At 44.1% G+C, this 15,315-nt stretch overlaps 1 protein-coding gene across 1 annotated transcript in view; it reads right to left on the bottom strand.

Moving 5' to 3' along the window:
• The window catches only part of LOC125939733 (probable thiopurine S-methyltransferase), a 70,870-nt gene that overhangs the window by 39,304 nt on the left and 16,251 nt on the right, over positions 1-15,315 (bottom strand). The window contains exons 2-3 of the mRNA XM_049672942.1: positions 6,013-6,105; positions 5,099-5,228 (exon numbers count right to left, since the gene is read on the bottom strand). Of these exons, the coding sequence (XP_049528899.1) occupies positions 5,099-5,228; positions 6,013-6,105 (223 nt within the window). The remainder of the gene's footprint in view (positions 1-5,098; positions 5,229-6,012; positions 6,106-15,315) is intronic.

Here is a 15,315-nt window from a genome sequence, read left to right as displayed (position 1 = left end):
GTGGCGGTACCGACAACTCGAAGTCACCTCAAGTATTGCCGCCCCCCCCCCCCCCCAAAAAAAAAAAAGAGAAATTGTGACCGAAGGGTGAAGCCTTGAAAGGGGCGGCGGGATTAAGCATTGGGCTGAAGCACGTCAGGCGGAGCTCTAGGAATACGCGGGGATGAGGTTCTGAGCACATGAAAGACACAAGGCAATTGCTGCTGCAGGGTGATTCAAGTATGCTTTGAAATTTTATCAAGATGCAGATACAAGATACCAGAAGAATAAATGCAGCGGATGTTTACCTTAGAATACTGTGATACTTCCGATAAATACTTTTTATATATTTTTACAGATTGTAAGTCAGCATGTAGAGTCTACGCGAACAGCCATCTACATAAAGTAGCATGCGATATTCTCAACCACCTTAACGAAATACCCCGCATCACGATAATTTGGGCACCTGGACACGAAGCCGTCAGCGGAAACCATCATGCACACATTATTGCCCGAGGTCACTGCAACCGGGCACCACACCCATCCCTAACCAGAGCTGAAGCCACGGCCTGGAGAGAACTCCAGACCAACACCTATCCTCACCTCACGCTCCTTCACGCGATGTACCCCACACTTTATAGGCCTATTTGTCCTTTCTGCACAGAGCACGCTACCCTCTACCATACCACACCGGCATGCCGAAAAATTCCCAATAACTCCTCCAACCGAAGCGCAACGCACGAGCAGTGGGAAATGGTGCTGACCAGCTCGACACTGCAGGATCAGCGAACGCTGATCGCCAGAGCCGAAAGTGCTGCCACCGCTGCTGGAGCCCTGGACTGAAGGCTCCACCCACCACGGGGATCCACCCCTCTCCGTGCCCCATCAAAATAAAGTTTTCTGTCTCGCTCTTTCTCTGTCTTTATGCCTCTACCGAGTTGGCTTGCAAATCTCGTATTTCCGCCCAGCAGATGTTTCCACTTATTTGTTGTTCTATTACTCCCAAAGAATTTTGCTGCAGTCTAGAAAATACGATATCGCCATTGAGAAGAAGCGTTCCATCGGGGCCAACTCCTAAGTATTTGTAAAACCTAGAATTATTCCCAGTAGACAATAGTATAATTCGTTATAGAATAAACTCTGTAGTATTTACTTATTTATTTATTTATTTATTTATTTATTTATTTATTTATTTATTTATTTATTTATTTATTAGTATACCGTCAAGACTCAGGGGGCGCTATAGAGGGGGGTGGGTATAAAATGTAAATACAAAACCAAACAACACAGGAATTCAAAGAAAAAAGACAACATCAGTTTGCAGCTACATCTGTAAGTGTTCAGTAAATGCAGACTTGAACAACATTGATAGGCAAAGCTAAATTCTGCACTAATGGAGTAGGCAGAATCGTTTGATTCAGAGCGGCGATGTTCTTTACGAAAGTTGGTTTAAAATATTGCGGCATGATGTTTACAAATTCATATCTTAGAACTAAAAATAGTTATCACAGATCTGTAAATGGCATCTGTTGTAGCATTTTAAGTAGAAAGATGTGTTCTATGATATTAGAGATTACTTGATCTTCTTAGCATGTTTATAATGATTACGCAAATAGTCCGACTAGCACATTAGTGACATATTTTATAGCGGTGAATAATAAATTATTTTGTCCATTTTATAGCTCCGAAAAGGTGCAGTTTATAGAATTGTGATTTATTTTATTGTTACTGAGAGTTAGAAGCGTAAAGTTCGTTCTTTACTTATTTGAAATTCTACGAATTGAATACTTTTTGTGAAACATTCTTGGCCTCAATAAAAATTAGCGTTTTCCGTTAAATGCAAAAACTATTGTCAAATTTACCCAGTTGTAGCCGAGAAAAGCGTTTCCTTTTTTTCCATGTATTTAGAGAGGAGCTCCTGAGATAAAGATTCCTCATAATCTACGGGGCTAGCAGGATTTGCACGACATCAGGGAAGCTACTCTGAGCAGTTGACTTTTCCTTATTGCCATTGTAATCGTTTCGAGGCACTTGGGGTCAATTCTAAAGCGCGTGAGCATGGTATCTGCGAAACTGTTTCTTTATATGTCGTTATAATCGCCCCTCATAAAGCTTCAGATAACGACACTCAGTAGATCGGCACGGGATCATTTGACGTTTTATAAACAATGCATTCAGCTCTCAACTCTTCGTTTTTAGGCTGTAGTAAACAGGCCTGAATGACTGTGGGTTCGCAATAATATTCAAAGTTTAGTAGGTTTATGTGAAGCTTTAAAATTTAGGTGTAGCTGAATGAAAGATGATAGCTTCCAAAAGCGTTCATTTTGCTTTCACGTCTTCCCTGTCCTGTGAAAGGGAAGATCATGCAACTGCAAATTGTGTTGAATCTAGGAAGCATTCCGACTACAATCAGCCATGATGAGCTCTTTGATAGGTAACCTTGAGACAATTGTGAGAAGAAGCCGAATATACGGAGGCATCGCAAATGTACACCACAAGCGCTAATTGTATGCATTAAATTTTTCTTAATATCCTCGTATTTTTCACGCGATCTCATCAAGAATAACTGTGTACCACTTGCCCAAGCAGGCGTACTTTTTCCCTATAAATAGCCAAGAAATAGGCTTGCAAAGAGCGGGGACAGTCTGGCCAATCTTTCACATCTTGCAACAGTACTTACTTTACAATAGTGATTTCCTGCTTTCTCACGAAATGCGTTATAAGAACAAACACGCGTAGTGGTCTTTTGAAACACATCAACACACAGCGGAGAAGATGAGAGACAAAAATACCAACAAATATTACGTTATTGTCTCAAATTAGGCACATTGGTTATATATTCACAAGGAAAATAGTGATGGTCACTTATTCCGGAATCGCAGTTCTGGTTCACTGCTATTCTCGTTTTCGATAGCCCCGCAAAGTTTCAAATGAGCACTGTGTTGAGATTTCTTCATCTTCCAGTTTGTGTTTGTCTTTTTCGAAATAAGGGTTATGTATTTTACTCAAGCAGAATCTGATCAATTGCCGTCATTTGCTAGCCTTCAGTGAGTCTGGAGTCAGTTTTGCGATGGGTGTACGTTGTATCTTAAGACACGTGATACTTCAACTCAACTATAGAAAATATAGAGACTAATACAAGTCTTTCCGGATGTATGATGACAAAACTACAAGATACGCGAAGAGTATCTTAAGGTAGTATCTAAGGTAGATGTATATTCTATACAGCCAAGCCATGGCCGCAGAGAAACAACGCCTTGAGCGCCACTGCGCGTCCCACAACGCCCCTTTGATGAGGAGCGCAACCACCGGCGTTGCGGGCGTGGCACGTCAATGGGGCCGAGAATACCGCCAGACCTTGCATCTACAAGTGCGCTGCTCGTCTCACTTACAACACTGTATGCAACGCAGTGGGGCATGCAAACAGCTTATCAGCAGGAATGCTAGTGTTTGTGCGCAAGACGCTCCTGTCAGCAGCCGAAGCCCGACCCCTGCCATGACTCCGCTGCAGGGATGATTGTATGGACCGTGAGATAGCTTTAACCTGGATTCGTCATTCTCGCAGCTAAAGGAAAGCTCACTGCAGATCTCCGGAGAACTTTTAACCTTTCGGGCGCGGACCCCGCATGTGCCAGCGTCACCAGGACAGTACGACGGTGCCGATGGAGCGAACGTCCTTGTGGTGTCCACATAGTTGCCATCTAAGTAAGAGTTTGGCGATAAACGCACGCATACTCCTCACAACACCAAGTAACTATCTCAGACAGATCGCTTTAAGCAATACCAGGCAATACGCAGCCGCCAGTGAAAGAAAACGCCCCCCCCCCCCCCCAACCCCCAGGGTGCCTTGTGCGAGATGGAAGATGGCGCGCTTCCTCCCCGGTTTCTTCGCTTGCGTGCTCGAGATTGTGTCGCTATCGTCGGCTAACCCACGCACGCTTTCACTCGCACACACAACATACGACGCACGGTGACGATTTTATCGCTGTTGAACTTCATACGGGGTATCACAGCGACGCAGACGACAGAAACGCGTATGTAATGTCCATATAATTACTATCGCAATACATGTGTCGACAAATGTGGACACGGGTAGCAAAGAGAATAAAGTAGGAGCAAGGCGTCTGTAGGGCTCCTCTATCGTAAATCCAACCGGAAGCGAAAAAAAATATCTACGACATTGCTTGGGTTTGTGTTCGTCAGTCCCAGTTTCAACCATGATTCGCATCTACTCAGTACTATTTCCAATAAGTGATACAACTAGTGCTGTCAAATGATTCTCGGCTCTTATTCACAAAGTGTTCTCGCGCCGGAACTCTTTGTAAGAGCAGATGCCAGCATATCATGATGTTGGGCGCATTAGAAAAGGCGGCCAATGAATGGAAACATTGCTTACAAACGAACTGCACTGTCAATTATGCCATTATTATGGGCAATGATACAAGACGTGACTTCTAGCTTGCAAACGTAGAGGTTTAGAACCACTAGTGAAACGCTGAATGCACACACCTTCAGCACACAGGCTCAAGCAATGCTCACAAAGAGAATTGTCTTCTGTCAATCTGACTTCTCATAACTCTTGAGTAGCTTCAGAAGTAGATGGCGAACAAAAAATCAAGATATTATCCATGTGTATTTATGAGCACCTAACATCTGGTGGAAAATGTTGTGGCAAATATGTCATTACTGCTTTATACCATCGATGATGCAGGAAGATTGCTTGCTGCACTCTCTGTTAACTATTCTGTGGAGATTACCCCATAATTTGTTTCCTCAACAGCCTTTCCTTGTTGGAGAAAAATTGGCATCAAACGTAATGTTCTTCCTTGAATAATAACAATCATGAGCAATCTAAGAGTCCCAATACGACTATGTCATACGCATTTCTTTCATATTCGAAAATACAGCTACTGTAAGATTTACCTTTGATATTTTGTTATCTAAAAGGTAACTATATCCACTATGTTGCCTGTGTACACAGGCCCAAATGAAATTTAGACGAGTTCTGGAGGAACAAACTGTGGGCTTCATTTCACTGCTCGATACGTCCACTGATAATTTTTTCTGCGATTTTCGAAATGCCATTTCTGAAGTCTAGTGGGCGAAAAGCTTTGCCTACCCTCAGTATTTTGCATTCAGTGATGGGACAAGTGGCCTCTTCGAATTGCAGATCGTTGTCGGTGAAGTAGCTGCGCACGCATTCCTCCACGAATTCCACACCAATCACAGTGTGTCCAAGGTCATAAAACCTAGATGTAAAATAAGATAAAGTGACAAACAGAGAAAAACAATAAGATAAAGAGATGTTTAAAAAAGCACCACTCACTTTTAAGCCATTTTCCGCTGTGTCAACAGCCGTTCCGTAGAAGCGTTTGTCAGTACATTAGCGTCAAAGCTTTACATAAAGCTATACATGAATACTGACTGAGAAAGATTATCGCAATGTTATGGGAAATGTGGACAGCCAAAAAGAAGTGAAGCCACAGCCTTGGTCTGCGAAATTGAGGCATCTTATGTTTCTGATTTTAGCAGCTGCTATGCTATGCTTATGAAAGTTGCAAGCTGAAACCATGACTCCATTCATCATAGCCGATGCCAAGAAAAAATGTTCATGAATATATCTCTGACACTATTGCACCAAATAAAATTTAAGTGTATCCGAAGCGAGAGCGGTTGCAACTAATAAATTTTCCTTTCTGACAGCTCAAGACATTGTGCCATTACTCTAGGTGATATTTAAGTGCGGGGACCGCATTTTCATTCGGGCGAAATGCGACGATACCCGTGTATATTAGGTGCACGTTAAAGAACTCCAGGTGGGCCAAATTACTCCGGAGTCCTCCACTATGGTGTGCCTCATAATCAGATCACAGTTCTGGCACGTAAAACCTCACAATTTATCTACTTTTCGTTGTAAATATTTCAGTAGGACGTTGTGTACTTATGTGTAAAAAGCTCCAAGGTTTGCGCAGGGAAATTTTTTTTAACAGTCAATAAGAATGTCGTGATACAAAAGTTGTTCATGACGCTTACCACTTCAGTTCTCGTGCTTTTCCGCAGAGGGGTATGAACACACGAGCAGATGATTTTCCCGCAAGAATAACTTCTTTGTTGTCCTCCAAAAGTCTGAAATTAAACAATCTAATAAGTTTCACATGATCACGAAAGTTATTACGGAACATTCTACTACATACCTGAACTACTGGGTAAAATATTGACGTCAAAGACCAAGTTACGGTGTGTGCAGGTGAATATATTGTCAAATGTTTAAAGAACTCAGACTTATCGGTCAGATCGTGACTGCGACACCTCAGAGGAGTACTTTCAGTGGGGGAACTAATATATTATGTTCAGCAGCGATTTAGGAGCTAATCAATGCTCAAATTAGGATAAAAGGAGGGATTGGTATTCTCAAATACAACATTCGCTTCTGACGCTGCTGAATCTAAAGATTATTTCAGCAGTCAAAAATAAAGCATAGAACCAGTGACGTCCAGTCGCATGTTATCCTGGCTGTAGTTTCTTGTGTGTGGCTCTGCTGTGCATTAGAGGCCAAATCAAATTGCATTATAATAATACAGATAACACAGTTAGCCCAAGGGGACTGGTGCTAAGAGTGATAATTTTGCGCATGCATTGCGTGTCCTGTAATTCGCCAATGATGTTAGTGCCTGTCCATGCCTGTCCATGCAAAACTCGAGAGCCTCCTCAAAATCCGCAAAACACTACCAGATAACACGGCCAGCTCAGTGGGGGGCGTCTCGCGTCATTCGGTTGAGGCGGTGAAGCTCATCGTGCACGAAAGCTTGAAGGGTCCTCTGTTTTACAGGTTACTCTGTCTCTGTGATTTGAACCTCCCTATCTATGCGCTCCGCTGATGCTGCTGCCAAACTGCTTGTCCTTGTCTGCTGCCAAACTGATTTTCTGCGTTGATCCGTAATGTGTTTAGCCACTATAGCCATACCATTTCTGCCGTGTGCTGGTTATTGTGGTTGTACGTAAGAACGTTGTGGTTGTACGTATTGCACCGTTGTTGCACGTGCCGTTTAGTAATCGGTGAGCATGACTCACTTTCTACGTGGTCCGACTGGGGATTTTTTTTATATTGGTCAGTGTTCGGGCGTGAATAAGGCCAAACGAGGAGCCTTCATGAAAAATTGGAAGTGTGAGACATGTCAAGAGAAAAGGGGGCAAAACTTTTGCGCCTGTTCAGTGCCAGATAAAAGATCCGGAAATCATGGTGAAGCTGGTAGAATTGGATAAGAAGCTTAATTGGTTTTTGGACTTGCCAAGTAAAGTAAATGGCATTGAGCAATCTATCCAAATGGTGTCAGATTAATTTGATGAAATTAAGAGACGTCTTGACTGTCACGAAAAAAACATCAACACTGTAAAGCGTAGGGTGGAAAACATGGAAGAGGGTCGAGCCCCTCAAGATCTTAGTAACCTTCAGGATGGCATTGACGTCCTTGATTAGCACAGTAAGCGCCTGAACATAGAAATACATGAAGTTCCTGAGACCGCGGCATTATTGTGCGCTTCGCGAGTAAGAGCTGCGAAATGCCTGGCATGCTAAAAAACGATCACTCAAGGATAGTTCGCTGAAAGTTTTCATTGCCGAGAACATGACAAGTCGATCCAGAAAGCTTCTGGCTAACGCTAAGCAAAGGGCGAAACATTCCGGGTACAAGTATACATGGCACTCGAATGGGCATGTGTTTGTACGCAAAGAAAATGGTGCCCAGGCTGGAATGATTCAGCACGAGGATGAGCTGACGAATCTTACTTAATATTCCTTGCTAATGTTCCTTGCTGTTCATTATATTTTTCTTCAGCGCCATGAATCACTTAGGGTCGCTTTCTAAACAAGAATGATTTACCCACATAGAAGCTGAACAAAAGGAATTAGTTGTGTTCATATTGTTACGGGGATCTTGGGAGTATAGACTGGATGTATTTACAATATATACACAAGTAGAGTTAGTGCGGTCAAGATAGCTGACCAGCAACAACACGCAGCAGCCGGTGTCTCTCGATCTTCTTCTTATTCTCTTTCTTCTTTCTTTCTTCTTATCCTTCCGAAACAGGACCCCCGGGTGTTGAAGCGCCGTCTCGGCGAATGTCAGGCGAAGAACTGCGAGCGAAGTATGGCTTCAACCACGAAACGTGCACGATGTCAACTGGCGTCGGACTTGAGGACGTATCAAAGTGTAACGGCGTGATCTCGTAATTGACGTCGTTAACCTGACGTAGGACTTCACAAGACCCTGTGTGGCGAGAGAAAAGCCTCTGGGAGAGACCGACACGACGACATGGTGACCAGAGGAGCACCCAAGCACCTGGGGCGAACTTAACATCGTGATGGCGGCGATCGTACCGCTCTCTATATATATCCTGCGATGCCAATAGACGAGATCGGGCGACTTGACGCGCCATGTGAGCGCGATCGATGACTTCACGAGCGTACTCAGTTGTAACACGTGGCACAGAAGGTCGGAGGGTGTCAAATGGCAATGTGGGGTCGTGACCATACAAAAGATAAAAGGGTTAATATCGTGCGGTGTCATGTCTGGACGAGTTGTACGCGAATGTCACGTAGGCCAGCGTGGCGTCCCAGTCGTGGTGATCATTGAAGACGTAAATCGACATCATATCTGTGAGTGTTCAGTTGAGATGTTCCGTAAGACCGTTCGTTTGTGGATGGTAGGCCGTGGACAACTTATGCTCTGTGGCACAAGAGCGGAGGAGGTCGTCAGCAACTCGGGACAAGAACGAGGGGCCCGCGTTCGGTAAGTAACTGCCGAGGTGCACCGTGGTGGAGGATGACGTGATGGAGGAGAAAATTGGCGACGTCAGTTGCGGAACTATAGTGGGCAACGCCTTGGTTATCGCGTAGCGTGTCGCGTAGTCGGTGGTGACTGCGATCCACTTATTCTCTCGAGTCGTCGTCGGAAAAGGGCCAAGCAGGTCAAGGCCTACGCGATAGAAAGGTTCAGAGGGAACTTAAATTGGATGGAGTCGTCCGACAGGTGGCAGGGGAGGTTTTTTCCGGCGCTGACACAATTCGCAAGTTGCGACATAACGACGCACAGAGCGGTAGACTCCCGGCCAGAAGAACCGGCGTCGTACGCGGTCGTATGTGCGCAAAACTCCAAGTTGTCCCGCCGTTGGTGCATCGTGAAGTTGTCCGAGAACGACGGATCGTAGATGACGAGGAAGGACAAGGACAAACTCAGGGCCCTCAGGGTTGATATTGCGGTGGTAGAGGATGCCGTCGTGCAGCACGAACATGCGGCACGGGCCGTCGGTGCTGCCAGACTGCACTCCGGCGATGATGGCCAGCAAGGACTCGTCGCGATGTTGTTCAGCGCGCATGTCGCACATGTCAGTGAAAGCCAACACGCAGGTCTCCGGATCATGTGCAACAGGATCAGGATGATCCACGGGATGACGAGAAAGGCAGTCAGCGTCCTTGTGCACACGTCCAGCCTTGTAGATGACAATAAAAGAAAAAGAACAGCACCGATGCCGTGGACGCTGGCGTCAGTGTGGACTTCGATCGTTGCAGATGGATCAAAGTGTGCAAGTATGGGAGGGGTGGTCAGAAACCCGATGAGAGCGGCGAACGCGTGAGCCTGCTCCCGGCCCCATGAGAAAGGCGTGTTCTTCTTGAGGAGAGCTGTCAAAGGGCGAGAAACGTCGGCGAAGTTTTTGACGAAACGTCGAAAGTAAGAACACAGGCTGACGAAGCAGCGCACGTCAGAAGCAGAACGAGGCACAGGGAAACTGCGAACGGCGCGAACTTTATCCGGATCTGGTTGTACACCGGTTGCGTTAACGATATGTCCCGACACGGTAATCTGACGGTGCCCGAATTGACAGTTTCATGGAGTTCAGCTGAAGGCCACCTTTTCGGAAGACCGCAAGAATTGCAGCGAGTCGCGTAAGGTGGCTGTTGAACGTGGGAGAAAAGACAATAACGTCGTCAAGATAACAAAGACAGGTGGTCCATTTGTAGCCTCGCAGAAGAGACTCCATCATTCGTTCAAATGTCGCAGGAGCATTGCATAGGCCAAAAGGCATCACTTTGAACTGATATAAACCATCAGGTGTTATGAAGGCAGTCTTCTCGCGGTCCATTTCATCAACAGAAATCTGTGAGTAGCCGGATCGAAGATCAATGGACATGAAGTATGTAGGTCCGTATAAGCAGTCCAAGGCGTCATCGATGCGTGGTAATGGGTAGACGTCTTTTCGCGTGATCTTGTTTAAATGGCGATAGTCGACGCAAAAACGCCAGGTACCATCCTTTTTCTTCACAAGGACGACTGGCGAAGCCCAAGGACTGGCTGAATGGTTCGATTACCCCTTTGCGGAGCATTTTGTCCATTTCTGATTGGATTACTCTACGTTCCGCATGTGATACACGATAGGGACGCCGACGAATAGGATTCATGTCCCCAGTGTTTATACGGTGGTGAACAACAGATGTTTGGTCGAAAGGGTGGTCGCCGAAATCAAAGATGTCACTGTACGATTCGAGCAGGAGGCAGAGGTCATTGGCCTGAGCAGAGGTGAGGTCAGGTGCAATCATTTTGGCGAAGTCATCCGTGAAAGAACCAGAGCTATGATCTGCAATTGGTGCTAACAATCCACTCTCGGCATCCGTACTCTCAATGTCAAATTCGGACGTAGTAGAAATGCTGGCCAATAACATGCCGGCCGGAAGCACTTGAGGGCACAGGCTGAAGTTCAGAAGCGGGAGAACGACGTCATTATTCGTAACCGTGATCAGCGTATGCGGAACAACAACGTTTCGGTTCAAAAGCACGTCGCCGATTGGGCGAAGCACATATTCGCTGTCAGGAACCTGTGGCAGTGCTGTCAAAGCGACGTAAGTGACTGCCACGGGTGACAGACGCACATCTTGAAGCAAGCACAGGCGCGGTGGCGCGGTGCTTGGAGCATCGGCGAGTTGAGGCAGTTCCAACTGAAGGACGCCGGTTGCGCAGTCGATAAGAGCATAATGGTTGGATAAAAAGTCCAACCCAAGGATAACGTCGTGAAGGCAGTTGTCGATCACAGCAAAGAGAACAGAAGTAGGGAGGCCGGCTATACTTCAACGCACAGTACCCATTCCGAGAACAACCAGCATGCCACCGTCGGCCACACGAAGCACTTGTGCAGTTGCTGGGGTGAGGACCTTTTTTAAATGTCCACGTAGGCTAGCACTCATCACAGATATGTGGGCTCCAGTTTGGACGAGTGCTTGGACAGGTACGCCGTCTACTTTAACATCAATTATACTTCTCTTTGTGGGCACAGACAGAGGATTTGCTGCAGTAGTTGTCAATGCAGCATCACCTCCGAGGGCTGCAGTGCTTAGCTTTCCGAAAGAACGCGGTCGAAAGCCACAGGGGACGAAAGGAGACGTGGCTGCGGCGAACGGGAAGATGGGGGACGTGTCTGTGGTGAACGAGACTGGTGTCCGCGAGGCGATGCTGAGAGACTGTACCACGTGTTGTCGGCAGAGTTGTCGGCACTGTTAGACCCGACGGAGGGTGAAACACGGTGGGAATTTCCATCAAAACGGTTCAGGTTGGTCGGCGTGCGAAGTGTTGAGGGCCACAAGTTGCGACAGTATCGGGCGACATGACCAATACGGCGACAGGTGAAACATATCGGCTGGTCGTCCGCAGTTCTCCACTCAGTCGGGTTGCGATAACGCGGAGGGAATACTTACAAAGCTAATCATACAACCCGGATGCACGATAACTGATTCGGATAATCTATCGTCTTACACAGTCACTGTTAACTGCCCCGCACCTCCACCAACATGTTACGGGGATGTTGGGAGTATAGACTGGATGTATTTACAATATACTTCAATATAGACATTATAGCTTCTCATATCTACGATCACCTTGAATCAAATAACTTTATTTTCCCTAGTCAACATGGCTTCAGAAAAGGCTACTCATGTGACACTCAGTTATTCGAATTCACAACTGACCTTCACTTCAACATGAACACTAACGATCAAACCGATTGCCTCTTCCTCGATTTCGCTAAGGCGTTCGATACTGTACCTCATTGCCGTTTAATCTCCAAGTTGTCTGCCCTTTGTATCGATTCTTTAACACTGTCTTGGCTTCGTAACTTCTTGTCTTCACGTCAGCAATTTACAGGGGTCAATAACATTTCGTCTAACCTTTGCGACGTCACGTCCGGTGTCCCCCAAGGCAGTGTGCTAGGTCCATTACTTTTTTTAATATAGATCAACGACTTGCCCGCTAACCTATCATCCTCCGTTAGGTTGTTCGCTGACGACTGCGTCATCTACCGCAATAATAAATGTTTCGACGATCATTCTAAACTGCAAAACGACCTTGACCTAACCAATAGATGGTGCGTAACTTCGCAGATGTCCCTTAACGCCTCAAAATGCAAGTTAATTTCGTTTAGTAGAAAGCGCACTAACTCGGTATTTCACTATTCAATTAATGATACCATAATTTCGGCTACCCCATCGTACAAATATCTTGGCGTTCACCTTTCATCGGATTTATCCTGGACAACGCATATAGCAGCTGTCTCATCGAAAGCTTCTCAATCTCTTGGCTATCTGCGCAGATACTTGCGCAACGCACCTTATGATGTACGTAAATTAGCATACCTTACTTACGTTCGCCCACAATTAGAATACGCTTCATCCACATGGTCACCATATCAAGATTATCTAATCCGTATGTTGGAAGGTGTTCAAAATAGGGCAGCCAGATTCATATCTGGCAACTACGACTATCATTCAAGTGTGACCTGATTAAAGCAAGACCTTCCATTTCAGTCATTGTAAGATCGCCGTGTCATCGCTCTTTTATGTCTTTTCCACAGGTACATTTATAGTAATAAATTTCACTGTTTGCCGCTTCATGCACCTATGCGCACATCTCGACGCATTCACAATGCACCTAGTTTTGCACGCATTCATGGTCTAACGAAGGCATTTAACTCATCACCATTACCTCGAGCTATTGCACATTGGAATAGTCTTCCGGATCACATTGCATCCATCTCTAATTGCGAAACATTCCGTGATAACTTGAATTCGTTTCGTACTAATATTGTATAAAGATGTTGTACTTTGCTTTTTTGTAATATTTGTCTTGTTGCCTTTTTTTCTCGTCTGTATCTTTGTTTTTTTATTTTTTGACTTGTAATTACTGTTGCCCCCCTTACTCAATGCCCTTCAAAGGGCCTGTAAGGTATTTTGAATAAATAAATAAATAAATAAATAAATAAATAAATAAATAATATACACAAGTAGAGTTAGTGCGGTCAAGATAGCTGAACAGCAACAACACGCAGCAGCCAGTGTCTCTCGATCTTCTTCTTTTCTTTCCTCTTATCCTTCCGTAACAATATTAACGCTCAATCCGTTGCTAGCAAAGTAGAAGAACTTGAAAGCTTTTTTGTGAGGATAGATAAGCTGTGTGACGTTGTCATGATAAACGAAACCTGGTGTACGAATGACAGTCGCATTTTTCAGCTTCCTCACGAGAAAACATTTTACCTTAATAGGTTAACAAGACGTGGAGGAGGTGTGTCCTTATTAATGTCGGACCATATACCTTGTGATGTACTACCTAATTTTTCGCGTACAACGAACGATTACGAAGTGCTATGTGTTCATTCAGAGAAAGACATCCTTGCTGTATGCTACCGCCCTCCCGATGGTGTTCTTGCACATTCTCTTGAATTCTTTGATGATCTGTTAACGTTCGCTAATGAAAACCGCCTGTACTTAATTATTGCAGGAGATTTTAATGTAAATGTTGGCGCGGATACAGTACACCGGTCGGATTTTGAAAGGTTATTCATTTCAAATGGTTGTATAAATACAATTCACTCCAGAACTAGAATAACAGAAAATACGGAAACGGTGCCTTGATTTGTTTATAACGAATTGCTCTCCTCTGTTTATCACAAGTGCTGTTTTGAGTAGTGCTATAAGAGACCATATGCCAATTTGAATGCTTGTCAAAACTAGAATAGCTAGCACCTTCCACAGAGACACAAACGAATCCTTCCAGAAAGTTACTGAGGATACAGTAACATTTTTTTTTCAAATAGAGTTGAAACAAACAAACTGGGATGATGTTTTACAGGAACAAGATGCTGAATCAGGTTACAATATATTTCTTAGCAGGTTTGCTGCCGTGTATAAAACATTTTGTTTACAAAATCAACAGGAGAAAAAGTGCCTGATAAAGCCATGGTTAACGAATGCTCTTTATAAAAAAATGAAGAAGCGTGACAAACTATATGCCAAATTTATCAAAACTCGAGAGCCTCTGGATTTCCAAACATTTAAAATGCTTCGTAACAAATTAACCAGAGAATTACGGAAAGCACGTGATGCTTATTTTCTGCAGATGTTTTCGTCTTCTATGAACGACTCAAAGAAAATAATGGAATAGACTAAACGCTCTCATGAATAGAAATCAGAGGAGTGATCCAATTGAACAAATTAGTTTAAACGGTAGATTGTTGGTAAAGGACGATTTGGCAAACGCCTTCAATGATTATTTTGTACATAGAGACGTTGACTGTAATAATCTCATGCCACATTATGTGCACATTACTCCAAACGCAAACACAATATTTTTTCAGCCACTCATGCCTTTGGATGTATATTCTGCATACCGAAGACTCAAAACATCTCGTAGCTGCGGTGCTAATGGTCTACAGATGCTACCTGTAAAATTGGTAATATATGATATAGCCCCTATTTTGACACATATTTATAATTTATGCATTTCCACAGGCGTATTTTCAGAAAATATAAAGGTTGTTCAGGTAGTAGTATTATTTAAAAAGGGTGATAAATAGATATCAAAAATTATCGCCCACTATCGATCCTCTCTGTTTTTTCAAAAGGTGCTGAAAAAATTATTCTAAGTCAGTTGTCTTCATTCTGTGAAAATACAACATAATTTCAAATGCTCAATATAGTTTTCGTAAAAACAGATCCACTGAATTAGCTCTTCTCGATCAAAAAGAATTTATCCTGCAGAACTTCGAACATAAGCTATTAACAATAGGCATTTTTGTCGACTTTACACAGGCGTTTGACCATATTAATCACAACATGTTATTCTACAAACTAGAGAAATATGGTATTAGAGGCATTCCACTACAATGATTAAAATCATATCTTAATAACAGACGCCAGTTTGTTTCTGTAGGCCATAATACATCGGTAACCAAGGAAATATTTTGTGGCGTCCCACAGGGTAGCATTTTGGGTCCGTTGCTCTTCAACTTATGCGCTAA

Source organism: Dermacentor silvarum, chromosome 8 (genome assembly GCF_013339745.2).
Source record: "Dermacentor silvarum isolate Dsil-2018 chromosome 8, BIME_Dsil_1.4, whole genome shotgun sequence".
Lineage (NCBI taxonomy): Eukaryota > Metazoa > Arthropoda > Arachnida > Ixodida > Ixodidae > Dermacentor > Dermacentor silvarum.
Note: the sequence above shows the minus strand (reverse complement) of the source record. Positions and strands in the feature narration are given on the sequence as shown.